General features: G+C 38.6%; 1 protein-coding gene across 1 annotated transcript; it reads right to left on the reverse strand.

The window, feature by feature from the left end:
- Nucleotides 1-999: 999 nt before the first annotated feature.
- LOC113074568 (40S ribosomal protein S8-like) lies at nucleotides 1,000-24,173 on the reverse strand. Its single transcript, XM_026247427.1, has 6 exons — nucleotides 23,917-24,173; nucleotides 14,341-14,438; nucleotides 14,003-14,102; nucleotides 8,539-8,714; nucleotides 2,299-2,428; nucleotides 1,000-1,892 (listed from the first exon to the last, which is right to left on the reverse strand). Exons 1-6 carry the CDS (start codon nucleotides 23,918-23,920, stop codon nucleotides 1,783-1,785), a joined length of 618 nt encoding a protein of 205 aa, XP_026103212.1. The 5' UTR covers nucleotides 23,921-24,173; the 3' UTR covers nucleotides 1,000-1,782.
- Between the last annotated feature and the right edge of the window lie 3,668 nt (nucleotides 24,174-27,841).

The raw sequence follows: 27,841 nt of genomic DNA on the forward strand, positions 1-27,841 counted from the left end.
ACCTATTCTAAGCTACAGTACGCTCCAAGAAACCGGGTTTCTCAGAGAACGCGTCATATGACGTAACGAGTCATTATCTGTCTCGGCTCGGTGTTCATCTTCAGTTCTCTCTTCACAGATGTTCAGTCAATGTACTGTTTGAGTAAATGATTTACTCCGGGATATTGGTTTGTTCTAACTCAGAGGGAGCATCAGCCACATTAAAAAAGTTAAGAGCTTAAGTCATTTGCAGATTAATGCGTATTGGAGACGCGAACCGTTTAAAACGATTCAGTTCGATTTGGTGAACTGTTTCAAAAAGATCTGGTTACATCGAATGATTCGTTCGCGAACCGGATATCACAAACTGCTTTGTTTCGAACTCTCTCACAACAGACACAGAAGAGAAGACAATGCTGAATAAAGTCGTAGTTTTTGCTATTTTTGGACCAAAATGTATTTTCGATGCTTCAAAATATTCTAACTGACCCAACTAGAATCTCTGTTATTTTGAAAGAAGGGAAAGATCCTCAGAGTTGTGCATCATATAAGTCTACTTAACAGTGATTATAAAATTATCACAAAACTGTTAGCAAAGAGATTAGAAAAAAATCTCCCTAATTTAATAGTTAGACCAAACTGGGTTTATTAAAGGCTGTCATTCATCTGACAATACTAGACGGCTATTTAATAATATTCACTATTTGAATCAGTAAAAAACACTTTCACTATTAATATCCCTCGATGACGAGAAGGCGTTTGATCGCTTAGAATGTGATTTTTTGTTTTTAGTACTAGATAAATTCAAATTAGGTCATAATTTTATTCAATGGATTCAAACAATATATGCTACTCCAAATGCAACTGTTTGCACTAATAATGTGAAATCTCCCTTAATGTATTAAGGAAGAGGTACCAGACAAGGTTGCCCTCTCTCTCCATTATTATTTGTTATTGCTTTAGAACCGTTTGCTGAGTTGATTCGAAATAATCCTATGATAAAGGGAGTGACTACAGGTATACAATATCACAAAATTTCACTATATGCGGATGATACTTTACTTTTTGTCACTGAAACTATGTTAACTTTGCCCCATGTTTTGGCAGATATTCAAAGATTTTCTAGGATTTCAGGGTATAAGGCTAACTTACAAAAATCAATTGCTTGCCCTCTTAATATTTCAAATGAAGAAAATGTTAGAAAAGAATGTCCTATCTCTTGGTCCGCATATGGTTTTAAATATTTGGGAATACAAGTGACACTCGTTTTGGATAAATTATTTAAGAACAACTATAACTCTTTACTGGAGAATTGTAAAAAAAAACTTCAGACTTGGTATGTTCTCCTACTATCTCTTATCGGGAAAATCAGTGTTATTAAAATGAGTATACTCCCTAAGTTTATTTATGCTTTTAATATGTTACCATGTTATATTTCTTTTTCTTTTTTAAAATTAATTAATAGATGTTTAACAAAGTTTATATGGAACAATAAGACTCCCCGAATTAAGTTGTCTACTTTAATGAAATCATGTCGGAAAGGGGGCTTAGGACTTCCAAATTTTCTATGGTATTACTGGGCCTGCCAAATTAGAAATATTATAAGTTGGAAGCTGGAAAATAGTTCCTTGTGGGTAACTTTGGAATCACATACATGTTATCCATTGGAGATTACAACTATACTTTATGTTAATAATTTGCAGTTCCTGATGAATGTAGAGGGATCGCCCCCCTTACCAGCCACAATGAAAGTTTGCCAGGACTGTAATAGGTACTTGAGTATAAAACGCTGCATTCAGTTGTCTATTTGCCTTTCTTGGCTCTGATCTTTCGGAGGTAGAACTCCAGCTCTTTCCCTTCCAAGATGTATCCGTCTGCTCTGCCACACTGACCAGGCCTGGACGCAATACAGGCTAAGACAGAAGAACAGTAAAAAGCAAACTTAAACAGAAATAGTGGGACTCTTTGACTAATTAAACAAAGGTTTGTCTTTGACTGAGACTAGTCTGACTGGTTTTGAACAACGCAGAAAAAAAACCTGAAAATGAGTGTGTGCGACCACAATTTGGCTTGTCTCTTGTTCCACGAATTATGAATAATGAATAAAAATAAGAACATCCTGTGATATTACTAAATCAGTCAGCAAGGATTAGGACACATACTGTAATTTGTATTTGCTTTGAACAGTGGATTGAATGGATTAATGGAAATGAGTAACCTATAGCTAATGTTGTTGAAAAAACATGCTCTTCTTAATGATCAGTTTAAGAAAATGGAGGTGGTTGTGAATGGTTCAAAATCAAATTGTGGAAAACTCACCAAGAAACTTGCCCTGCAGGAACTGCTCCTCCAGCCAACTGCTAATCTTGCTCTTCTTCCTGCGTCCATCAATCTTCTTCTGAACCTTCTTTGACCATTTCTTGTTCAAGATCTCCTCCTCTTCTGGAGTCTGAGCGATGAAGATATATATGTAAATTCACAAAGGCAACTTCTCAAAATAATGCACTTAAAAGCACCAAGAAGGTTTAGATTTTTGTGTTTTATGTGGTATGGATTGTTTGAACAAGGTCCCAGTCTTTAATTGTATATCTGAATTGAATATTTGAGCTTAATGAGAAAATAATATTAGTTTATTCCTAGTTAAGATGCCGGACTAACCCATACCTCTAAAGTTAAAAATCTGAAGTCTAAAGGTGTATTTATATTGCCATTTATTTATCAAATTGTCGCAGGTGTTATGATACTAGTAGGTGTCTGCATTATTTTCATTGCATGAAGTTCAAATTTGCTCTACTTTTTCCAATGTTTCAGCATTGCATTAAAAAGCTCCTCTGGGGGTCCGGTTATGTAGGAAGACGTGTTTTTTGCTGCTCTGCTGCTAAGTTCACAAAAAAGCTCTCCTGCTCACTTATAGTCTCAAATAGAAGAAGTTTTTGAGGTGTGATGCCTAGCTCGGTAAAGTCACAGAAGGGGAAAGGTGGGACAACCAGACAGTCGAGCCTATTTGACTGTAATCTTTGTGACGAAGCAAACAAAGATAATCAGGCCATGACTACGCAAACTGAAAATGAAAATGAACCAGCAGGTACCAAAGCTGATCAAATACTGGCAAAGTTAGGCTCAATGGAAACAGGGTTCACCTCTAGGCTTGATAGACTGGCAGCAACTCTACAAGATGTGAAAAAGGAGATTAGTGACTGCAATGAACGCATGTCCCATGCGGAGGAGCGCCGTGGAAGACGAGCTAATTAGCTTGCAAGCTAAAGTCAATACGCTACAAGCTAAGAACAAAACCATGGAAGATAAACTTATGGATTTAGAAGCCAGATCTCGTTTAAACAATCTAAGGCTTGTGAATTTGCCAGAAGGTGCTGAAGGTAGGGATATTAGTGCCTTTTTAGAGAAATGGATCCCCGAGGCGTTGGAGAATGAAGGGCTACAGTCCTCTATTTCTTTGGAAAGAGCGCACAGAATTGGACCAAAGAACGACAACGCATCACGCCCGAGGACGGTGATAATGAGGTTTCACAACTATAAGGACAAACAGGCAGTTTATACCGCTGCACGGGAAAAAAAGGAGGCTTATTGCAAAGACCAACACGTCTGTTTCTACCCGGATTTGGCTACGGGAATTGCCCAGCTGAGGAAGAAGTTTGACCCTGTTCGTGCGGAACTACGTAAACTGGGTATTCGCCATGGAGTGTCTCATCCTGCGACCCTGCTCGTTACTCACGAGGGCAAAACTCATTCTTTTAAAACCCCTGCTGAGTCACACATTTTTCTCAGGAAAATACGGGAACACTTACATGAAGAAGAGACAGGAACACAAGATGATAGAGCCAATTAATGTGATATGTGATTTGTTGTAAGTACGACACAAATAACCATTACAAGCCCATTTTTTATTTATTTTACTATTTTATTTCACTTAATAACTGACACGTAATTATTCTGTACTAAAGTATTTACAAAAGTGTATTATACAGCATGACTGTGTACTTCTATTCAACAGTGATCATAAGATGTCACATTATTATGAGACAAATTAAGGTGTTGTTATCATACAACAAGTCGAGTGTTAATCGAAGTGAGCAGGAGTTATAAGTTAATATTTTTTAGAGTGTAGCAGCAGCAGTAGTAATTGGAGTAGGTTGGAACAAGAGAGTGGTTTGACTGATCCTCACTGGTGTGGACCGGTCTTAGCAATAACGGGAGACCAACAGCAGGGAGGGGGGTACCCTCTTGAGTGGGGGAGGGGAGAGGGGGGTTATGCTAGTTCAGAGTGTTGGATGTTTGTTCTAACATACCAGTTTGTTATGCCTATAAGCGAGGATAGTTTTACATTGCAAAGCAACCTGGTAAAATTCTATTTATTTTTTATAAGTTTTGTCTCAAGAAGTGAATCTTAATTTTATTTCATGGAACTGCAGAGGTCTGCAACGTCTTCAAAAGATAAAACAGGTTATGAATAAACTGAAAGAAATGAATGCTAAAATTGTACTGTTGCAAAACTCATCTCATTGATGATAGTATAAGGGTGAGAAGGAGATGGAAGGGCACTGTGTATGTGGCATCGTTTACAAGCTAGAGCTAATAGGCTAGAGGGGTTATGACACTAATTCATGAGTCGGTTCCATTTAAAATAAAAAATATTATTAAAGATAAAAGGGGAAGATTTCTAATACTTCAAGGATCTTTGTTATCAGAAATGCTAAATTTAACAAATGTTTATGGTCCTAATGTGGATGATAGCAATTTTTATAATGACCTATTTCTTACTCTCTCAACGCTTCCAGGACTCCATATGATAGCCAGGGACTTTAATTGTACATTAAACCCAGAAATAGACAGATCAACTGGGGATGACAATTCACATAACAACAGTAGGGCTACAATCCATAGGTTTATGAGAGATTTAAATTTATTAGATATATGGAGAGAGAGAAAACCGAATATTAGAGCTTATTCCTGTCATTCGGGAACTTTTAATACATACTCTAGAATCGATTTTTTTCTTGTCTCTTCAGAATTGCAATCTAAAATTTCTGACTGCTCTTATGATAATATTGTGATCTCGGATCATGCACCATGCTGTTTGGTCTACAGAGATGATAAATTATTAAGAGATCCACCAAGATGGCATTTCCAACATAAATGGCTACAAGATGAAGACTTGGTGAAATATTTAGAAAAACAGATAGATGAGTACTTTCAAATTAACACTACACAAACTTCTGCATGCGTTAGGTGGGAAGCTTTCAAGGCTTTCCTGAGAGGGCATATCATTAGTTATACAGGTTCTAAATCAAAAAAGACACAGGAAACTAGATTACAATTGGAAAATCGAATAAGAGCCCTTCAAACGAAAGTAAATAATTCTGAAAATATTAGTAATTCACAATTGAAGAAAGAATTATTATTACTGAGCGCTGAATATGATAAGCAGTCTGCTTTTAGAGCTGCCTCAAGTCTTCTACGCTTGAAACAAACATTTTACGAGCAAGGTGATAAGGCTGGCAAATTGTTGGCATGGCAAATAAAACAGCTTGAAACTAAATCGCCAATCACTTCAATAATATCAAATGGGCAGACACTGTTGGATCCAATAGAAATTAATAATGCGTTTAAGGGCTATTATGAAGAATTATATGAAGCACAAGCATCAATTAAACTTGACAATATAAGCATCTTTCTAAATAAAAAAGATATAACCATTATTTCGGAGGATGATAGAGTTAATTTAAATTCAAAATTTACAATAGAAGAAATTGGACAAGCCATTGATAGCATGAAATCTGGGAAAAGAGCAGGGCCTGATGGCATTGCTATAGATCTGTATAAGAAATTTAAGAATAAACTTCTGGTACCTATATTGGACATGTTTGAAGAAATTTTTCAATCGAATTTTCTTCCTCCTTCATTAAATACAGCCTTGATTACTCTCCTGCCTAAGCCAGGAAAACCTTTAGATAAATGTGAAAATCTAAGACCCATTAGTCTTTTGAATTCAGATTTAAAAATCATTTCTAAATTATTAGCAAAACGATTACAAAAAACTCTCCCTTATTTAATAAATCTAGATCAAAATGGATTCGTCACGGGAAGGCAAGGCTTCCACAATGTACGGAGATTATTAAATATTATTCATTATAAAGAGGATGCAGGATACAGCTCTTTTATCATTAGATGCCGAAAAGGCCTTTGATAGGGTTGAATGGCCATATCTTTTCCGGGTATTAGAAAAATTTGGATGTGGTAACAATTTTGATGAAATCATCACTAATAGAAATATTTCTCAACCGATAGCAATAAAACGCGGGTGCCGACAAGGTTGCCCGCTCTCGCCTTTATTATTCAAGTTAGCAATAGAACCATTGGCAATTGCAATACGTTCCCATCCTCAACTTAGTGGAATTACAGTAGGACCAACTGAACATAGGATTTCTTTGTTTGCAGACGATGTGATCTTATTTATTTCAAATCTGAACACATCAATACGGATCATTCTGGAAGTCATCCAGTCATTTAGTGAAATTTCAGGTTACAAGCTCAATAAAACCAAGTCTTGTATTTTATTGTTAAATAAACATGAAAGAGCAAACCCAATCCCAGATGTTATACAGTTTAATGTTGTGACACAATTTGAGTACTTGGGGATACAGATTTTACCAAGTTTAGAAAAAATAGTTGAGGTAAATTACAATCTTTTAGTAACAGGAATACAAAATTCAGTTGATAGATGGATGCCGCTGCCAATATCTATAATTGGGAGAATTAACATTTTAAAAATGAACATTCTTCCAAAGCTACTATATCTGTTTCAGAATATTCCCCTGCCATCCCCATTTGGTTTTTTCTCACAAATGAAGAAAATGTTTATACGCTTTCTCTGGAATAATAAAAGGGCAAGACTTTGTTTGTCTTTAATGTACTTGCCTTATAAACGTGGAAGTTTGAAATGTCCTAATTTTAAGTTGTACTATTGGGCTGCGCAACTAAGGTCTATTATGTTTTATTATACTAATCATTCACCGCATTGGATAGAAATGGAATCACAAGGATTGAACTTACCTCTTCCCTCATATATATACTCAAATACAATAAAGAAACTATTAAGAGAAATTGAAAACCCAATTCTTAAAAACATGATAAAAGTATGGAGTGATGTGAAGACACTTATGAAAGATCCACATTGTCTGTCTCAATTTAGTCCATTATGGGGCAACCAATTTTTTCCACCAGGCAGGGCAGACGCAACATTTAAGTTATGGGAAACCAAGGGACTGAGAATGGTTCGAGATGTGTATTTACCAAAATCTGATATACTTATGACCTTTCAAGAATTACAAGATAAATTTCACTTAGATAAAAAAACATTTCTTTAAATATCTCCAACTCAGGAGTTTTATAAGAACAGGTCAAAACAATATATTAAAGAAACCCACCACTTCAGACTTGGAAGAAATGTTGTTAAAAGATAGTCAAAAGAAAGGCATTATTTCTCAGTTTTATAATCTGATTATGTCTTACGTTTCGGAAAGTTCTCATGATAGATTTAAAGCTTGGAAGGATGATTTGTCATTACAGCTTTCAGAGGAAGACTGGCAGAATGCATGTACTTTAGCCCACACAACATCAATAAATACTCGTCTTAAAGTTATTCAATTTAAATGGTTAATGTGGACATATGTGACTCCAGTGGAACTCTGTCGATATAATGGAAATATTCCTGATGTGTGTTCAAAGTGTAAACAATGTAGAGGAACACTGGTTCACTGTATGTGGCATTGTACAAAAATGACTCTCTTTTGGGAAGAAGTAAGAGAGATTATTCAAAATATTATTTCCAAACAAATAATACTAGATCCAAAATTGTTTATATTGGGCTTATATCCAGAGAAGCATAATTATACTAAAAATGAACGTACATTTATAGACCTTAGTCTGCTCAACGCCAAAAGATAGCTTTATTTTGGAAAAAAACATGTAGACCAAGAGGCACTTTATGGTTACGGCAGATGCTGTCTGCTCTGCCGCTAGAGAGGATTACATATGTGCTAAAAGGCAAACAGGGACTTTTTGAGAATATCTGGAATACTTTTATTGATTATGCCAAAGATTTGGATTTAACAGATGACAATGACTGAGATGTGTGGACACTGCAGTTCCCTTCTGGATAATAATTTGTACCACCTGATTTGTACAATTCATGTATTTTATTTTATATTTTTATTTTAAAGATAAGTGATAAATATTTTCAGACCGTTGCTTTGTAAAGAGATGGCTTTCTGAAAGGCATTGTGGTTGTTTGTCTTGTGTTTGTGTTTGCAAAAAAATGTAATAAATATATTCTGGCAAAAAAAAAAGCTCCTCTGAAAATTTGCATTGTAACAACCATATAAAGATGACATATTGGAGCTTGTGGTTTTGGAAAAGCTCTTGCTATGTGCAATATGCATGAAAGGGAGCATAAACACTGCGGTTCAGATGCCTGAATTTCATTTCTAATAATACACATCTTCATCTTTTTATAGAGTGAGCTGTGAAATGAAAGCCTACCAGCTTTGCCCCTTTCTTGCGGCCCAGTGGAATGGCGTAGTGGGCTTCATACCACTGCCTGAACGGTGTACTGTCTACCAGAACAATGCAGTTCTTCACCAGGGTCTTGGTCCTCACAAGCTCATTGTTAGAGGCATTGTACACAATGTCAATGATCCTGGTTTTGCGAGTGCAACCTGTTAGTTAAAGTGTAATTCAATAGAGCTGGTCAGTTTAGTCCTCAAACTTACAAACCAAATTCATCTTATAAAGTTAAACTCCAGGGCCTGTATTCATAAAGAATCTTAATGCAAAAAGTAGCTCTTAGTGACAAAATTCTAAGAAAATTCTTAGAAAGCTGGGCGTTTACTCTTAAAATTACAGAAAAAATCCTAGTAAAAAAAAAGTAATTCAGAAAGCATCTTAACCCTTAAAAGAGGTCTTAAGGTCAAACTTGTTAGGAGCACAGACAAGGACTTTTTAGAGGCTTAAGAGTTTCTTTAGCTGAGGAGAAAATGGCAGAAAGACGAAGAGGCAGAAGAAATGTGTTGTAGACAATGGATGACAGTGAGTTAATAAGACGCTATAGATTATATAATAATAATTTATAATTTAATATATAAATTAAAGTAATCACTACATTACGATATTTGGCAACTGGGAAAATGCAACAATGCAATAGTGATGATTTGGGTCTGTCACAACCTTCTGTAAGCAGAGTGATCACACAAACAATCACAGCACTTTCAGAACATCTTATTGTGTCGCAGTTCATTTCGTTTCCACTGGACATTCCCACCTTGCAGGCTCAAAAAACTGCATTTATGAATATAGCAGGCTTATAGGTGCGCACAAGCAGGGGGAATGAACCGTTAATAGTGTGTGCTATACACTCCCATGTCTACTTCTTGTCCCTTGCTGTGACATCGGACCCGAATTTTCCTTTAAGAAAGGCAGTATTCACACAGTGCGTGTGAGGAGAGGCAATAAGAAATACCGCACGCTGAGACTGGACAGGGGGAACTTTGCCAGGGCTCTGAATGTGAGTGCACACACTGCTCATAATTAAAACTCCCTTCCTTCCTTCCTTCCTTCCTTCCTTATCTCCTCTTATTTTAGCTCCAAAAGCAAGTTACTACATTTTTATTACATTGATCTCATTTATAAGATGAATTTGGTTTGTAGGTTTGTAAGTTTGAGGACTAAACTGACCAGGGCTGCATTTCCCAAAAGCATCGTAAGCTTAAGTTGATCGTAAAAACGATCGTACGATTGATCTTAATATTACGGTCTGTTTCCCAAAAGCATTTTATCTAGATTTAACACACTGCAACGCGAGTAATATAATAATATTTTGATTGTACTTTATTGTACACTTTATTGTACTCGTTTTTTGTTTACATGAATTTATAAATGAAATAAATAAAAAGGGGAAAACAAGATAAAAAAACATCTAAATTAAATGAATGAACAAAAAAAATCATAAAAGAAATAATGTGGGAAATTTGCTTCAAGGACTGGGCAAAATAGGAATGAATTCAAAAAAATCTGTCAATGACTTGCTGACGTGCAGGAAAATCAGCCATGTATTGGGCATTTCTTGGTTGGCCATGTGGTCCCATGCCATCTTCGTCCTCCACATCCTCCTCCTCCACCTCTTCATCTTCCTCCCTGTTAAGTAAGGGCACTCTCATCTGCACTGCAATGTTGTGCAGCATAGCTGTTACTATTATTACTGCACAGCACTTTTGTGGAGCAAACAAAGACCACCGCTGGACTGGTGAATTGCCCGAAAGCGCATCTTCCACCTCCCTATTGTGCGTTCCACAATACTACGTGCAACACGGTGTGCCTTGTTGAAATTTGTCTCCCTGTTATTCATAGGATTAGCCACAGGTGTGAAGAGATATGGCCTCAGTGGGTATCCACTGTCCCCAAGCAGCCTCCACTGTCCCTGTAAGTTTTGTGCCTCCTGACCAACAGATGAATTGGTGAGTCGTGTGTGCTTCCGGGCCACCTTGCCACAATGTCTGTAATCAAACCCTTATGGTCACAGATCACCTGGCAGTTTATAGCTGCATAGCCTTTGCGGCATATATATACATGGCCATCCACAGATGGTGTAAGGATAGGGATCAAGGTACCATCGATCACTCCAATGACCTGTGGGATGTGATGATGTGTTAAAAAATACTGTTGTATTTCTGTGATGTCCTGTCTTGATGCTGGAAATTGAATGTGTTCCACAGCAAGTGGAAGTAATGCATTGGTGACCGCTTGAACAGCTCTTGAAACTGATGCCTTACTTAGTCCAAGCCCATCACCAAGTACCTGGAGAAAACTGCCTGTTGCATAAAATCTCAAGGCTGATAGGAGTTGGATTTCAGGGGACAAGGCAAAATTTCTCCTGGTGGCATGCATTCAGCAGAGGTCCAATGCTATTTGATGCTGTCTGATGAAGGCATTTAAAAGTCACCAGTCTACTTCGTGGTCATCTCTGTCTTTGTCTTTCTCTGACCCTCAATTGAAGAACACGCTGTAGTGCAGCCATGATTTCCTCTGCAAGTCTAGTGAGGTGTAAACTCTATACTAATCCTAGCTTAATTGAAGAAACCATGTGAAGGTCATCAGGCTGTGATAATGTTCACATATCCCACTGCCTATCATCAATTTCAGTAATGACATTAGGCCCTACCTTGAAGAAAGTGAAGGTGTGGCATGCTTAGAAACTGTATAGATTACATATTATATTCCTTTAATCTATCCTCTGTTCATAATGATGAAAAGTTGTGTTTATTATAAAAATGTATACATAGAACAGTACTGGTAAAAAATGTTGTTGATTTTTTTGTCTATACATGTAGAAATGTATTGGCTAGATGAAGTACTGTATATATATTTGTGTTATCTGTCACGCCAAATATATAGACTTTATATTAATAATATTGAAACTTAAATGCTTATGTCTGAAAATAATCATCAACCATTAGCCATTTACTTCAGAAACATTTGGAAGAACTCATAACAATTATTATATTATTTCATATGGTCTTAGGCCTCGTGTGCATGGTTCAACAAACACATGGACATCAAAAACACTGCATATAGCTTTATTAATAAAAAAAACATTGCATAGTTTTATTAATTTGGGTTATTCAGTTCCCCCCAACCTGCAAAATACATTGTACAGTGAGATGAGTCATAACTACATATAGAAAACATTTCACACTGCACAAATTACTGAAACAATAAATCACATTACCTGTGTCTTCAGGCAAGATAATTGGCACAGAAATTGAGGGCCTTGCAAAACTCATCTCCTCTAGTGCAACCCTCCTCTCTTCTAAGGCCAGTTTGGCCTTCTTGAGCTCAATGAGCTGCTGTTGGAAGTTGTTATCTCTCTCATTGGCTTCTTGAAGGCATTGCCTAATGTCTTTCAAGACATCTAGTTTCTCTCTCTCCAGCTGCACTAGGTCCTGACTACAGCTACAGACATTCTCAAACTGCTGAGTTGTTGTGGCTGCAGTCTGGACCACTGAAGATGGAGGCTGTGTCCTGGGAGGTTTTTTTTGGAGGACTAGGAGATGGTAGATGCTCGGAGATGGCAGATGAAACTAATGGTTCCTCTGAGCATGAAGGACCTGACTCAGGTTCAGGTTGAGTTATCCCTACTCCTCCATGGATGTCAGTACCACCACTAATTCCATCTGAAGCACTTGTGCCAAGTATTGACAATGCCTTTTCTTCCTCGGCTGGGAAGAAGGGGGGACTCATTGGTCCCACCACCTGTTTTTTTAATTGCAGTCCTCTGCAGTGCCCTCTTCCTTTTTGCCAGGCTTGCAAAATCCTGCCACTTCTTGCGGACCTCCTTCCCTGACCTTTGAACACCCCTGGTTGCAGTTAGTTTGGTAGCAATGTCCTCCCATATGTTTTGTTTTTCTTTATTAGTATGGTGAAAACTGGACAGAGGAACAGTGTTTACTGTTAGCCCAGTTAGTGGATGAACACAAGGCCATTCTTAAAGGAAAATTCGGGCCGGGTGTCACAACAAGGGACAAGAAGCAGACATGGGAGCGTATAGCACAAACTATTAACGGTTCATTCCCCTTGCTTGTGCGCACCTATAAGCCTGCTATATTCATAAATGCAGTTTTTTTGAGCCTGCAAGGTGTGAATGTCCAGTGGAAACGAAATGAACTGCGACACAATAAGATGTTCTGAAAGTGCTGTAATTGTTTGTGTGATCACTCTGCTTACAGAAGGTTGTGACAGACCCAAATCATCACTATTGCATTGTTGCATTTTCCCAGTTGCCAAATATCGTAATGTAGTGATTACTTTAATTTATATATTAAATTATAAATTATTATTATATAATCTATAGCGTCTTATTAACTCACTGTCATCCATTGTCTACAACACATTTCTTCTGCCTCTTCGTCTTTCTGCCATTTTCTCTTCTGCTAAAGAAACTCTTAAACCTCTTAAAAGTCCTCGTCTTTGCTCTTAACAAATTTGACCTTAAGACCTCTTTTAAGGGTTAATATGCTTTCTGAATTAATTTTTTCTTTACTAGGATTTTTTCTTTAATTTTAAGAGTAAACGCCCACATTTCTAAGAATTTTCTTAGAATTTTGTCACTAGGAGCTACTTTTTGCATTAAGATTATTTATGAATATGGGCCCAGCTCTTTCCCTTCCAAGATGTATCCGTCTGCTCTGCCACACTGAACAGGCCTGGACTAAGACAGAAGAACAGTAAAAAGCAAACTTAAACAGAATCAGTGGGACTCTTTGACTAATTAAACAAATGTTTGTCTTTGACTGAGACTAGTCTGAGTGGTTTTGAACAACGCAGAAAAAAAAACTGAAATGAGTTTGTGCGACCACAATTTGGCTTGTTTCTTGTTCCTCAAATTATGAATAATGAATAAAAATTAGAACATCCTGTGATATTACTAAATCAGTCAGCAAGGATTAGGACACATACTGTAAGGATTGAATGGATTAATGGAAATGAGTAGAGTAATGAGTAGCTAATGCTGTTGAAAAAACATCCTCTTCTCAATGATCAGTTTAAGAAAATGGAGGTGGTTGTGAATGGCTCAAATTGTGGAAAACTCAACAATAAACAGTTTTCCCCCGCGCAAGCAAATTGTTTTGTTTAACAGTGATGTGTAACATCAGATACTTCACACAAAATTTCCAGGCACCCCTTCCATGATCTCAGTCTAAAGGCATTTAACGGTTTTAATACTTATAAATGCACATTTTTAAAAAGTCAATAATAAAGTACAGTAATACAATAGAGCCGGTCAGTTTAGTCCTCAAACTTACAAACCTACAAACCAAATTCATCTTATAAATGAGATCAATGTAATAAAAATGTAGGAAATTGCTTTTGGAGCTAAAATAACAGGAGGAGATAAGGAAGGAAGGAAGGAAGGAAGGAAGGGAGTTTAATTATGAGCAGGGTTTGCACTCACATTCAGAGCCCCAGGCAAAGTTCCCCCTGTCCAGTCTCAGCGCGCGGTATTTCTTATTGCCTCTCCTCACGCGCACTGTGTGAATACGACGGGGGCCGATCTAAACATTTTACAAATAATTATTAAATTGATTTATTTTTATGTAAATTATTATTATACAGGTTTATGTATTCTCTATGTAGTTTATGCATCACTTTTTAGTTTATGCACCATTTAACCACTTGTGTCTCTGTAGTCATTCAAATCAAATCCATATGAAATGATAAAAATAGCCAGATGATTATGTTAGTTGATGATCTTTGATGAAATCTTTGATTTTGTTAACTACAGTATAGCACCTTTGTGTTGGCAGGAGGGCGACCCAGTTCATATTTTCTTTTCTTATGATAGGGCTTTCTTTTCCCTCCGGTTTTACGACGCTTGTGCCAGTGATTACCTGAAGAAAACAGAGACGATAAACAAACAAATGAATTGACATTATATTGAAATTCACGTCACAACAGCGGCTACACTTTCTCCGCCGGCTGAAAAGAGCAGAGAAAAGTCTCCCTCCGCTCATCCTGACCACTTTAAACAGAGGAACCATAGAGAGCGTGCTGACCAGCTGCATCACTGTCTGGTACAGGAACTGTAGTACAGCAGACCGCAAGACCCTCCAGCAGACCCTCAGCAAAGATCATCGGTGCCCCTCTCCCATCCATCCTGGACATTTTCCTTAAATGATGCTCCAGCAAAGCCAACAGGAAGATGGTACAGGAGCATCAGAGCCTGCGCCACCAGACTGCTCAACAGCTCTTTCCCCCAGGCTGTGAGAGCCCTGAACTCAAAACACCCCACCCTCCACTGAAACCCCACACGAACACCCTACCTCCAGAAACAGAATCAGAATCAGAAAGAGCTTTATTGCCAAGTATGCTTACGCATACAAGGAATTTGTTTTAGTGACATAAGCTTCCAGTACACAGAGACAACAACACACAGAAAAAAAAAAGAAAAAAAAAAAGAGATTTACAAATTGGCAAATAAATAAGTGTATAAACAATTGTGCTATAAATGATAATGGAATAGGATTGAGTGAGATGTTGGGATATTGATGTAAGGATATTGCACGTTTATAAGCATAAGTAGGGAACATTTAACTGTTCATGAGGTAGATTGCCTGGGGGAAGAAACTGTTCTTGTGCCTTGCTGTTCTGGTGTTTGCGGCTCTGAGGCGCCGGCCAGATGGTAAAAGTTCAAAAGATGGGGTGACTTGGATGTGAGGGATCCAGAGTGATTTTCTGAGCCCTTTTCCTCACTCTGGATGTATACAGTTCTTGAAGGGTGGGCAGGGGAGCACCAACAATCCTTTCAGCAGTCCGAACAGTTCTCTGTAGTCTTCTGATGTCTGGTTTTGTTGCTGAACCAAACCAGACAGTTATTGAAGTACAGAGGACAGACTCAATGACGGCAGAGTAGAACTATTTTAGCAGCTCCTGTGGCAGGTTAAACTTCCTCAGCTGGTGAAGGAAATACAACCTTTGCTGGGCCTTTTTAACAATGGAGTCAATGTGATTGTCCCACTTCAGGTCCTGAGAGATGTTGGTTCCCAGGAATCTGAATGACTCCACTGCAGTCACAGTGCTGTTCATGATGGTGAGTGGGGAAAGTGCAGGTGGGTTTCTCCTAAAGTCCACGATCATCTCCACTGTTTTGAGCGTGTTCAGCTCCAGGTTGTTAAGACTGCACCAGACAGCCAGCTGCTCAACCTCTTGTCTGTAAGCAGACTCATCACCGTCCTGGATGAGGCCGATAACTGTAGTGTCGTCTGCAAACTTTAGGAGCTTGACAGAGGGGTCTTTAGAGGTGCAGTCGTTGGTGTACAGGGAGAAGAGCAGAGGGGAGAGAACACATCCCTGAGGGGCACCAGTGTTGGTGGAGCAGCTGTTTGATGTGAATTTCCCCAGTCTCACTAACTGTTGCCTATCTGTCAGAAAGCTGGTTATCCACTGACAGATGGAGCTAGGAACAGAGAGCTGGGTCAGTTTGGTCTGAAGGGCTGTTGGGATGATGGTGTTGAATGCCGAACTAAAATCCACAAATAGGATCCTCACATAAGTCCCTGTTTTGTCCAGATGTTGCAGGATGAAGTGCAATCCCATGTTGATTGCATCATCCACGGACCTGTTTGCTCGGTAAGCAAACTGGAGGGGGTCCAGTAATGGTCCAGTGATGTCCTTCAGATAAGCCAGAACCAGTTTTTCAAACAACTTCATGATGACAGACGTTAGAGCCACAGGTCTGTAGTCGTTAAGTTCTGCTATCTTGGGTTTCTTTGGGATGGGGATGATGGTGGAGCGTTTGAAGCAGGAAGGCACTTCACACAACTCCAGGGATCTGTTGAAGATCTGTGAAAAGATGGGGCCAGCTGGTCAGCACAGATTTTCAGACAGGCTGGTGTAACACCATCTGGGCCTGGTGCTTTTCTTCTTTTGTTCTTCTTGAAGACCTGGCGCACATCATATTCACAGATTTGAAGAGCAGTTGGTGTGGAGGGTGGGATTGCAGGATGTGTTAATGGTTGTGTAGGGAGATGGTCAAAATGGGTGATGGGGGTTTCAAATCTGCAATAAAACTCATTCAGGTCGTTAGCAAGTCGTTGATTAGCCTCAGTGCAAGGGGATGGTGTCTTGTAGTTCGTGATGGCTCTTAGACCTCTCCACACTGAAGTTGAGTTAGGAATGCATATATCCTCACAGAAACTAATATAGGATGTTACGGTCTCTGTGAGTTCGTCCAGATCGGTGGTAGCAGCTTCAAAAACACTCCAATCAGTGAGGTCAAAACAAGATTGTAAATCCTGCTCTGTTTCGCTGGTCCATCTCTTCACAGTCCTTACTACAGGTTTAGCAGATTTAAGTTTTTGCTTGTAGGACGGTATAAGATGAACCAGACAGTGATCAGAACTTCCCAAAGCTGCTCGTGGAACAGAGTGATATGCATCCTTTATTGTGGTGTAACAGTGATCCAATATATTACTGTCTCTGGTGGGACATGTAACATGCTGTCTGTATTTTGGCAGTTCACGGGAGAGATTGGCTTTGTTAAAGTCCCCAAGAATGATTAAAACAGAGTCCGGGTGTTGTTGTTCTGTGTCTGTGATCTGATCAGCAAGTTTCTGTAAAGCTGAGCTCACATGCGCTTGCGGAGGGATGTAAACACTGAGTGAACGAGTGAAACTCCCGCGGCGAATAGAACGGCTTGCAGTTGACAAACTGCATTTCTAGATCAGGACAGCACATCTTCTTTAACACGGTTACATCTGTACACCACCGTTCATTGATGTAAAAGCATGTCCCGCCGCCGCGCGATTTCCCAGTTGATTCTGATTCGCGATCCGCTCTGAACAGCTGAAAGCCCGGCAGATGGAGCGTGCTGTCCGGTATGGCGTCATTCAGCCAGGTTTCTGTGAAACAAAGAGCATCAGAGTGAGAGAAATCCTTATTTGTCTGAGAGAGCAGAAGCAGTTCGTCTGTTTTGTTGGGTAGAGAGCTGAGATTTGCGAGATGGATGCTAGGCAACGGCGTTCGAAATCCGCGCTTCCTGAGTCTGACGAGCGCTCGCGCTCTCTTCCCCCGTCTGCGCGTCCTGAAGCGCTTGATCAGCGCCGCCGCTCCTCCGATAACAACGTTCAGTAAAACGTCTGAATAATTTAAAACCGGTAAAAGATCTTGTGGTGTGTTCTGCCGAATGTTCAGCAGTTCATCCCTGGTGAAACTGATCGTGTTTGTTAAACAAAAAACAGGAAAAAACGAACAAAAAAAGCACAAACACTGGAGAGCCAAGCACTGAAGCAGCCATGTGCGGCGACATCGAGTACTAATACTAAATTATCATTTATATCAGTGCATTATCTTAAAGTGACAGTCTTTATATTAATCGAACAGCAACAACAAAGAAATCACTAACTTCCCTTAATTAAAAAGCTTTTGTAACTTTAATAAAGAATAATCTCTAATTTATACAGTCCGATATGCAATGCTGTTTTACATTTGATTACCGTTTTCAATTTCTGTACCTAAAAACTTATGCTAGACCTGCCTAAAAAAAAAAAAAAAATTAAAAACCTGAAAATCACTGTTTATTGTTTGTATCTTTACTCTGTTGTATTTATTTGTGTTGTTGCTTGTAGTTGGATAGAATATTCAGTATAGTTTTTCCATAAACACAGCACATACCGAACTGTACCGAAAACCGTGACTCTAAAACCAGAGTGCACACCCCCCCCCCCACACACACACCAAAAAAATTGCGAACAAAGTTCTGCACAAACAGCAATATTTTATTATAACAACTGTTTTCATATGATGTGAGATCACTGCATGCATGTTTACAATTTGTCATTCCTGCACTTGTTAAATTGATGTTCCTCTTGGAAAACAATTTGCAGCAGAAGCAAAAGAGGCTGTTGTTCTTAATTGAATAAATCAGCCAACTTCTTGCCATCTTTTCACCACTTACTAATGTCTTCTTAAAATATTAGTGGTGGCAACTTCTCTCATTACTCTCATTCCTACGGAAAACAAAGCCAGGTGGCACTTTACTTGGTCCTCTGTGAACCAGCTCAGTCCGAATCCTGTCAGTCAGATGTGAGGGCCAGTGGGGCTCAGTGGGGGTTCAGCTCCAGGCATTTCTATCAGACAGCATATTGGCATATTACTCAAAACACATAGCAGTGAAAAAACACAGTCCTACTCATAAATTATCAGAAATATTAAAATTACATTAAATTGCAGTTGTCTTGTAGCCCACACACACACGATATGCACACCTGAAAGCTCATGATGGGTAGAAGTAGAGGCAAAGAGGTCTTCATCCTCAATATCAGATATTTGTGGAGACATATGTGTAGCGGAGGAGGTGGTTGGCTCATCCTGACCAGTGGCAGAGGATGCTCCAAAATATTTTAGAAGTGCCCATGTAATTGCAATTTAACTGCATTTGAAATCAAAAGACCATAGGATAATGTTTTAAAAAGCTAAAACAGCCTAGGGTCAAATTGACTCAAAACATAATAGAAGGGTTACATAAACATGCTCTTACACACTGTCTGTCATTACACGCTATATCCTCCTAGACCCGGAAAAAAAAAAAACATTTATTTCTTTCATTTTTTCCCCCATGTCATCACATTGTTTAGAGCATAGAAACAAATAGTAAAAAAAAATACATTGAAAAATTATATTTTATTCACGTTATGCTATGGTCACTGGGACTCAGTTGTTTAAAAAAATAAAATGACTTTAAATAATATGTATAGGCAAAAACAAAAACTTTTTGGGTTTCAGGATATTTTTCAACCAAAATTTGTATATCAATCCAACTTTCATGGAGGTGCCATTAGGTCACTGCCTCAAATTATACGCATAACACACTTTTAGTTATGACTTGTAAAACTATACTTAGGAAACTATACTTAGCATACTGTGTAGCAAATAAAATGGCGTTGGTTATTTACAGGGCCTAATGTTAAACCAACTGATGGAAATGATAACTGAACTTTTAACAGTTTTATTGCAAAGCACAATATTATAAATTAGATCTCGTGATTGAGTTGAAACCAAATTATTGTTGTATAAGCATAGCAAGCATCATAGCAAAAAGGCTAACAAAGAGTTATACCCACCACCAATTAACATTAGCCCTTAATTCATGAAATGGATACTGTAATCATACAGAGACAATAGTTGCATACCTTTATCTTTTGCTCATTTCTCCTCTTCTTCTTTTCTTTTTTTTCGAAATTGGGCACCTGGCTTTGACCTTTTCTTCTCCATCTCCATCATGTTTATTTGGCACTCGACAATCAACAGATTTCCCATCCCCCCAACTGTCACTCAGGACCAGAAGTCAAGACTAAACCAATTCACCTTGATGACCGCATAATCGTTTTGTATTACCTAGTATCATTTGCAGGAACTATAGGCCTGTATTATAACATTATGAATGAAATGTGCGTTATTTGGAAGAAAGTCGAGGTGTGTGACTGACTTTAGCCTATTATTAATTATATTACTAGTGTGGATCCCCCGTCCCCGTCCACCCCCGCCCTGTCCCTTCCATTTGAGAGAGACCCAGAGGTGAAATGTTGCACGCGCCTCTCGCCCCACTCCCTTACACTTCTCTCACAACACAGAGCTTCAGTGGATATTTTCAGCAAGCAGGGGCGCCGGCAGCTGCAGGGAGCGCCAATTTGCCAATTCCACACACAGTGAAATGATATAAATGACGAAAAAACCGCTTCGTGACACAGAGGATTTTTTGTTTATCTGCTCGTGCTGCCGCCCCCAATGTGTCACGAAAAAATGACGCCCCGGGCGGTTGCCCGGTTCGCCCGTGCCTAAAACCGCTACTGCTAGAAGGCCACAGTTCATGGAGGGGAAGAAGAACGCTCAGGAAAGCACCTCTGAAACTTCAGAATCAGATTCTGATAAGCAGGAGTAAATTGGACTGGGAGTGGGGAGGATGGGTGGAGGAATGTTAGTTTTTTGTTTAATCTGCCCTACTCATGGTTTGTGTGTGTATAAGAGAGAAAGAGAAAATGTCAGTATTTCACTGAGACTTGAGATTAAATAAAATGCTTAAATCTTGTAGATCTTGTAGTATAAATTTTCACATGCAGTTACACATTGTCGGTTGAAAACAAGAAAGTGGCTGGTAAAAACATTGAGTGGCTGGTAGATTTTGAAATCCACCAGCCACAGTGGCCGGTGGACAAAAAAGTTAAATTTCCATCCCAGATCGTACAGCAGACATAGCTGGCTGAACGTAGGCCTACTGTATCAGTGCATTATCTTAGTTCACCCAAAAAATTAAATTATGTCATTAATGACTCACCCTCATGTCATTCCAAATCCATAAATCCATAAGTCCTCCGTTTATCTTCGGAACACAGTTTAAGATATTTTAGATTTAGAGAGCTTTCGTTCCCTCCACTGAAAACGTACGGCAAGATTTCCCCTGCCACTATATAAGGGGGGCGCCCCGCCCCCTTGAAGGTCAATTAAATTTGATTAGATTTTTTTTGTAGCGCCAGATTACTATTTGTTACTTTATTAATCTTAACCTGCACCGGCCCGGCCACGGGCCGATAGGGTGTGGCAGGGCATGGCTGTCAATTTAATAACCTTTGTTTTAGAAAAATATTCAATAAACTATCATAAACTATATATCATTTGAAAGCTAAAACACTCAATATCCACGTTCTGAGCTTGTTTTTTAAATCAATACAGCAGAGAGGAAAGGGTTAACATAGGACCGGTCATTTAAACTTGTACAAATTGCGCGGAAGTACTTACGTTTCATCGCCTATAGTTCTGGTCAGCTCGGACTATTCCAAGAAACACCAGCACACATTTCAAGGTAAGGGTCCACTCTTCAAGATGCATCCCACTTTTTAATCCAAAACAACAAATAAATAGGGGAAAAAATGAAAGACCCTCCTTTGTTTACATGCGCGATTTGAGTTATAGTGGTAGATAGCGTCCATTTTCAAAGAAATATCGATTCTAAATCGTATTCCAGCTCTTGTTTCTCATAGAATGGTCTCTTCCGAGTAAAACCCTCCCTCGTCTCTTTCCTTCAATCACAGGCAATGTTATAGCCCAGAACACTCCAGGGGTCACTGACTGGTTTAGCGGGTTTGACAATCGCCACACCTCGTGTTTGGCTATTGTAAGCTAGCCAATGCCTAGCCAGCACAGTTTTGATCGATGGAAGTGTTAGCCAACCATAAGGACGTTTAAAGCGATTCACATGCTGAGTCCCAATTCGCATACTATCCGTCCTAAATAGTATACGAAACTAGAATTAGTACGTCCCAAATCGTAGTATGTTGAAAATAGTATTCCAAAGATACCCGGATGGTCTACTATTTCCGGTTAGAATTCGAAGTGCAGATCAATGCACACTCTAAGTGCTAATATTGCCCACAACCCATTGCGTACGGGAGGGAGGAGCTTTGCGGTGATGTAAACATGGCAGCCGGGTGCAGCAGCGGAGATGCGCCCTCAGCTTTTAAGTGTAAGAATTCAAATGTTTAACCCTAATTAAAGTTATATTTTATTTCTTTACACACATTGCACATGAACGTCAGAACCAGCCGCCTCACAAACGACCTGCGTTTGGTTCTACGACGCAGCCTTGCTTCCTCACTTCTCAACTTGGTAGAAGCACACATAGAAAAATGTATTGAGAAAAAAAACGATGAGAAAAAATGATGGGAATAGTAAATAAAATTTTATTGGACATAAAGAATGAATGAAACGTTAACAGTTGTGGTGAGCGTAACTAGTCAACCACGTTGTCGTTCATGTTGCATGACGTCATCGAAGTATGTCCCAGAGCGTGCATACTCTTTTGCTACACACTCAAAAGTATGTACTTTTCCCTCACAAAAAAAGTACATACTTTTAGGTCGTAGTATAAGTAGGCGAATTGGGACTCGACATAATCAGTTTGAAGAATCTCCGTGCGCAAATCTTTAGTGTGTTTGCTGCGCTATTGTCTTCGCGTACTTGGAGTACTCAGATCACTCTGTCGCGCAGCACACGGGTGTTTGTCAGCGAGAGGATTTTCTCCAGAGCTCACATCTGAATCTCTCCATCAAAGAACGTCGACTTTAGAAGAGTTTTTGTGGTTTGATCGTGTTTTGGTGGCGTGATGAGAAGCAGCAGGAAGACGCGGAGAGATGGTATAAATGGCCATTAAGTTAAATGTTATTTATTTTATTTCCACGATGGCATGTCTTTTCTGTCTGTTTTTGTGCATTTACAATTATCCCAATGAGTGTGCACACTCACACATAAACTAACACTTGCCTCGCATACAGTCTATGGTCACATACAGATAAGCACTAGCGTACAGAGCCCGCGGCGGGAAATGTCGCGTAAAACAGCGGACAGAGAGTGCGCGGCGGTAAATATGTCACGTCAAACAGACTTTCACCTATGTCAAGAGCGCATTATTTTAGCGCCAAAGTACATTAATATAATGCGCGTGCGCAAATCTCTCTGCTTGTTCTGCAGTTCAGATGAGAAAAACATATGCATTATATGTGTACATATGTATATGCGAGTGATTTCATATGTGGATGTGCATGAATTTTCAGTATAAACGGAAAGCGTTTCAGTGTGAACGGAAGTAACCAAATTTGCAATCATGGACAGGGATCTGTGTCATTCCTAATCGTTTGATTTTGGTCTATATACCTAATTTTGCCCTTCATGACAACTGTGAGGGGGGTGAATTTTTTTGTAACTTATCCGTTTAAATTATATTAAGCCTTAAAGTTCTGCATAATTAAGGGCGTGGCCACTTGAGTGAAAGGTGAATTGCCACTGCTGTCACTGTGGCTTCAGCAACCAGCTCCCGCTCTTTTGCCCATTTTCGGTTGTCCGTGAGAGTCACGCGCTGCCAAGATGGCGACGGCTCGCTCTTCACACTTTAGGCTTCAAAAAGTCTCTTCAGGAGTCTACGGGTGACGTCACTGACATACGTCCATGTTTTTATACAGTCTATGATGGTGACCCATACTCCGAATTCGTGCTCTGCATTTAACCCATCCGAAGTGCACACACACAGAGCAGTGAACACACACACACACTGTGAACACACACCGGGAGCAGTGGGCAGCCATTTATGCTCTTGCACCCTAAGTCATGGTATTGAGGGTGGAGAGAGCACTGTACATGCACTCCCCCCACCTACAATTCCTGCCGGCCCGAGACTCAAACTTACAACTCATGCTACATGCTATAACTTACAGGCTACAGTTGATTACAGCGATAAGCAGGAAATACCGTCATCATGCCATCTCTGAACTTTTTATTCACCTATCAAACAAACTTATTCACTTCATATTTTGAAAAACTCACCCATTCTTCCAAGTGTGTATAACTGCAGATCTCCAAAATGGGGTAGGGTCTCCTTTTGAAAAATAAATTTGCTTCAGCCAATTGTTACTGACTTACATTTAAAAATAAAACTTTATAAATTAAAAATTATTTCTAGTCCATCTAAAATAAAATATGCTTTATAAAGAAGTGTTCTCCAAGAGGAGAAGGCTCTGTCTGCAGACTGCAGGGGTGCTTCTCAATTCTTATTTGTGCATCCTCGTTTCTTTTTCCTTTCAAGTATAGGTCTCTGCGGGAAAGTAATGGGAGTTACCAGATCAGTTTGTTTTTACACCATGATACCTGATTGGTTGACGTCATAGTGACATTAGGTTTAGGGGTGGGGTTAAGTAAGGGGGGTCATTTAGATTGCATGATTTAGAAACACACAGCAAACGCCCACTTTTTTTTTTTATTCAGTATTAACAATACAATACAACAACATCTGTTTATGCCAGGGTTGATACACAAAATACACTACTAAAACAGACATACAAGACAAACAATAACAACAAAATAAAATAGAAATAAAAATAAAACAAGACCAAATTACATAAAAGGATGCAAATTAAACATTTAGAGAGTACAAGATCGGTCTTAATAGCCTTTCTATTTTTAAGACCTCTTACAGTGGTGTGAGATTGTTTTAGCTCTGCTAAAAGGTGTTCAAGACTAAAAACAATTGGACAAAAAAAGAAAAATCCTTATCTGTTCCACCATCTTCAAAGTAAATAAACATATTTTCCCCTCAATGTTAAAGTGTGTCCAGTTTTACATCTTATATAGTTTTCAACATCTCTCCAAAATATCTTACTATATATACAATCAAAAACAGATGACAAATTGTTTCATCATAATACCACAAAAGGTACAGGAATATTCAATGTCAATTTTAAATCTCTCTAAAGTTTTCTTTGCTGGGTATATTCTATGTACAATTTTATAAGACACCTCCTTTATTTTATTATTTAAGAGGAACTTGTCCCCAATTAACCACATTCTTTCCCATTTGATTTCTTCAAACTGAGAAGCCCAAAAGGATCTTGCTGCAGGAAGTGTTTTAGTGTGCATTAGATTCCTAATGTATTTGTTTGGGCATTTTCTGGTAGTGATGTCAATGTCGCCAAGAAAAATTTCTTGTGTAGTCAAATAACTGCTAGTTACAACAGTTGAGTTATATTTTAAAATCTGAATGATATTTCTTGGCACAGCATCAAAAACGATAGCATACTCCTTAGGGGAGACAGGAAATTTTGCTTTTGAAAGAAACTCGTCGTAAGTACAATCTTTGATAGTAATCAGCAACGTATTTTGATATCTGGATTTTATCATCACAGACAACATCATTGATTTTCAATTTACTTAAGGATGATACTTCAAAGTTTATTTTTTCTAGATTAAAGAAATATTTAGTGCATTTTTCCCCTTTTTCAAGCCATTTCTTCCTAGATCTGACAAAAGCCCCTTTAGCTTTGTCTTCATACATCTTGTCCAATTTAAGTTGTAAAGAAGTTCTGTAAATTCACATCCAGTTAAACTAACTTTCTCTGATAACTTTATTATTCTAGTGATAACTCTGGATTCTTCCTCTCTCTTGTCTTTGGCTATTTTCTTCCCTAGTTTTATAGCTAACTTACGAACTTCAAATTTCATCAGCTCCCAGCAGCTTCCAAAGTTGTTATCAAGACTAGCTTTTCTCTGATATTTTCCAATTATCACGGCGGCATCATCCTTAAATTGTTTATTTTGTAATAGCATTTGGTTTAGTTTCCAATAATCTCTGTTTGGTTTGTAACTAAGTATTATTAAATCTATATTTATTAAAAATGGGTTGGTGATCTGTGAGAACAGTAGGTTCTATATGAACTGAAACCATCTTGTCATCGATCTCCGAAGAAATCAACCAGAAATCTATACGGGACTTCTGTGACCTATCTATATTACTCCAAGTATATATGCTTTTTTGGGGATTTTTGTGTCTCCAGATATCAACAAGACTCATCCTTTGACATACATTCTCCAACTCATCTGAAGAACTATTTCTTGGGGGCCATCTATCCAGATTTCCATCCATAACTGTATTAAAATCACCTCCCCATATAATCTTGGCAGTAGGAAAAGTTGTAATCAGCTGCTTTATTATATTTTCTATTGTAAATAATAGCTTATTGTCTTTTTTGTTGTTACACGCATATATGTTTACAATTATGAATTGGGAATGATCTACATCAACAACCAGTATTACCCATCTCCCATTTGAATCTGCTAAATGTTTAATAATGTGCCCTTTAAAGTTTCCCTGTAAAATAGCGACCCCTGTTGACCAGTTACTCCCAAATGAAAACCATATATTTTTCCCCCATTGACTCTCCCAAAAAGAAATATCCGATTTAGCAGCATGAGTCTCCTGTATAAAATAAAAATCAGCACCTTTGTTTTGAAAAAATAAAAATAAACCTTTGCTTTTCAATTGGTCTCTAGCAGATCTGGCATTTACAGATAAAACAGATACAGACATAAACTCAGAACAAATAACGTTAACTGTATGAACTTCTTTGCAAAAACTGCAGAGATAACTGCTCTAATGTAATCATTAGCTGTCTCAATGCCCCTTATTACACATGGGGGGTTACCTTAAGAAATGGTTGCACTTCAACAGAGCATACAAGATCTTTCCTTTTCAGGTGTCTTTAATTTAGTTTCCATTAACAAATGCTCTGATCCCCACGAAATAAGCCTTCTCTCCTCTCTTTCTTGCTGCTTCTACTGTTGGCCAGAGCCGGCCGCGAATGGCTCTGTCTTCAGCGGTCAGGTCTTCTTTGAAACGAAGCTTCTTGCTGCTCAGGAACTCACTCTTCTTAGATGCCCTCCAGATTAAGTCTCTCGCTGTTCTCGATATAAACCGGATGATCACTGGTCTTGGTTGCTGATTGGAATTGCCATCTTTGCGTCTCCCAATTCTGTGGACAACGTCGATTGCCTCAATCACTGCTCCAACCTCACTAGCCGGAAGAACACGGCAGACCTCATGCACACGAGACTTCAAGTTGTCATCCTCTCTCTCTGGGATACTGTGCAAACGTAGGTTCTGTCGTCAGCTGTATCGATCACTCTCATTTACTTTAGTTTCCATTTCACAGACTTTTCTCTGGAGTGTCTCGCATGAAGCTTTTAAGATGCTATTCCGCATAGGATACACCTGTGTATCCTCGCTCATCGCTCCTCATGAAGCCTCCTCCCTCCTCGATCCTCACCTCCTCCGAAACACCCCTCGCTGCAGATTGTAGCGTGGTGACGTCACGTATGTACATCACGTATGTGTTTACCACGCATGCGCTTGTAATAAGTAGTAGCCTATCTTACAATATATTAACAATCTGTTGAACTTTACTTCACTGTGTATATTGTAATATTACACTTTAATGGCACCTTATATATTTCTTATTGAGCTAGTCAAAATTACAACAGATAAAGTACAGTCGTCAGCTCTAATAGTGCAGATGGTAAAACGTGTGTTGTTCACAATTTGATGCATTCGATCCGGGTCCGAATCTGACTTTTGACAATTTGTTTTTACCTTTTCAAATTTCAAATCACATCAAAAACTTAGGAAATAATAAAAAAGTTGTGAGGGAGGGCTTTCTTGTCCTAATATGGTGGCATCCATTTAATAATTTGAATTAAAATTATAATTTACACTCCGTAATTATTGCATACTGTTTTATAATGTACTACAGTACTGAGGTGCAAATAATTGCCACTATTTGCAATAAGTAATATAAATAGCAGAAAATCCTGCTATTTTAACATAGTATAAATAGAATCTATAGCCATTTGCACTTAGTGTAAATAGCCACTGCCTTTCTTATGCTATGGTTCTTGTTTATCTATTTTTTAACTATAAATT

The sequence above is a fragment of the Carassius auratus genome, unplaced genomic scaffold (genome assembly GCF_003368295.1).
Source record: "Carassius auratus strain Wakin unplaced genomic scaffold, ASM336829v1 scaf_tig00015176, whole genome shotgun sequence".
Lineage (NCBI taxonomy): Eukaryota > Metazoa > Chordata > Actinopteri > Cypriniformes > Cyprinidae > Carassius > Carassius auratus.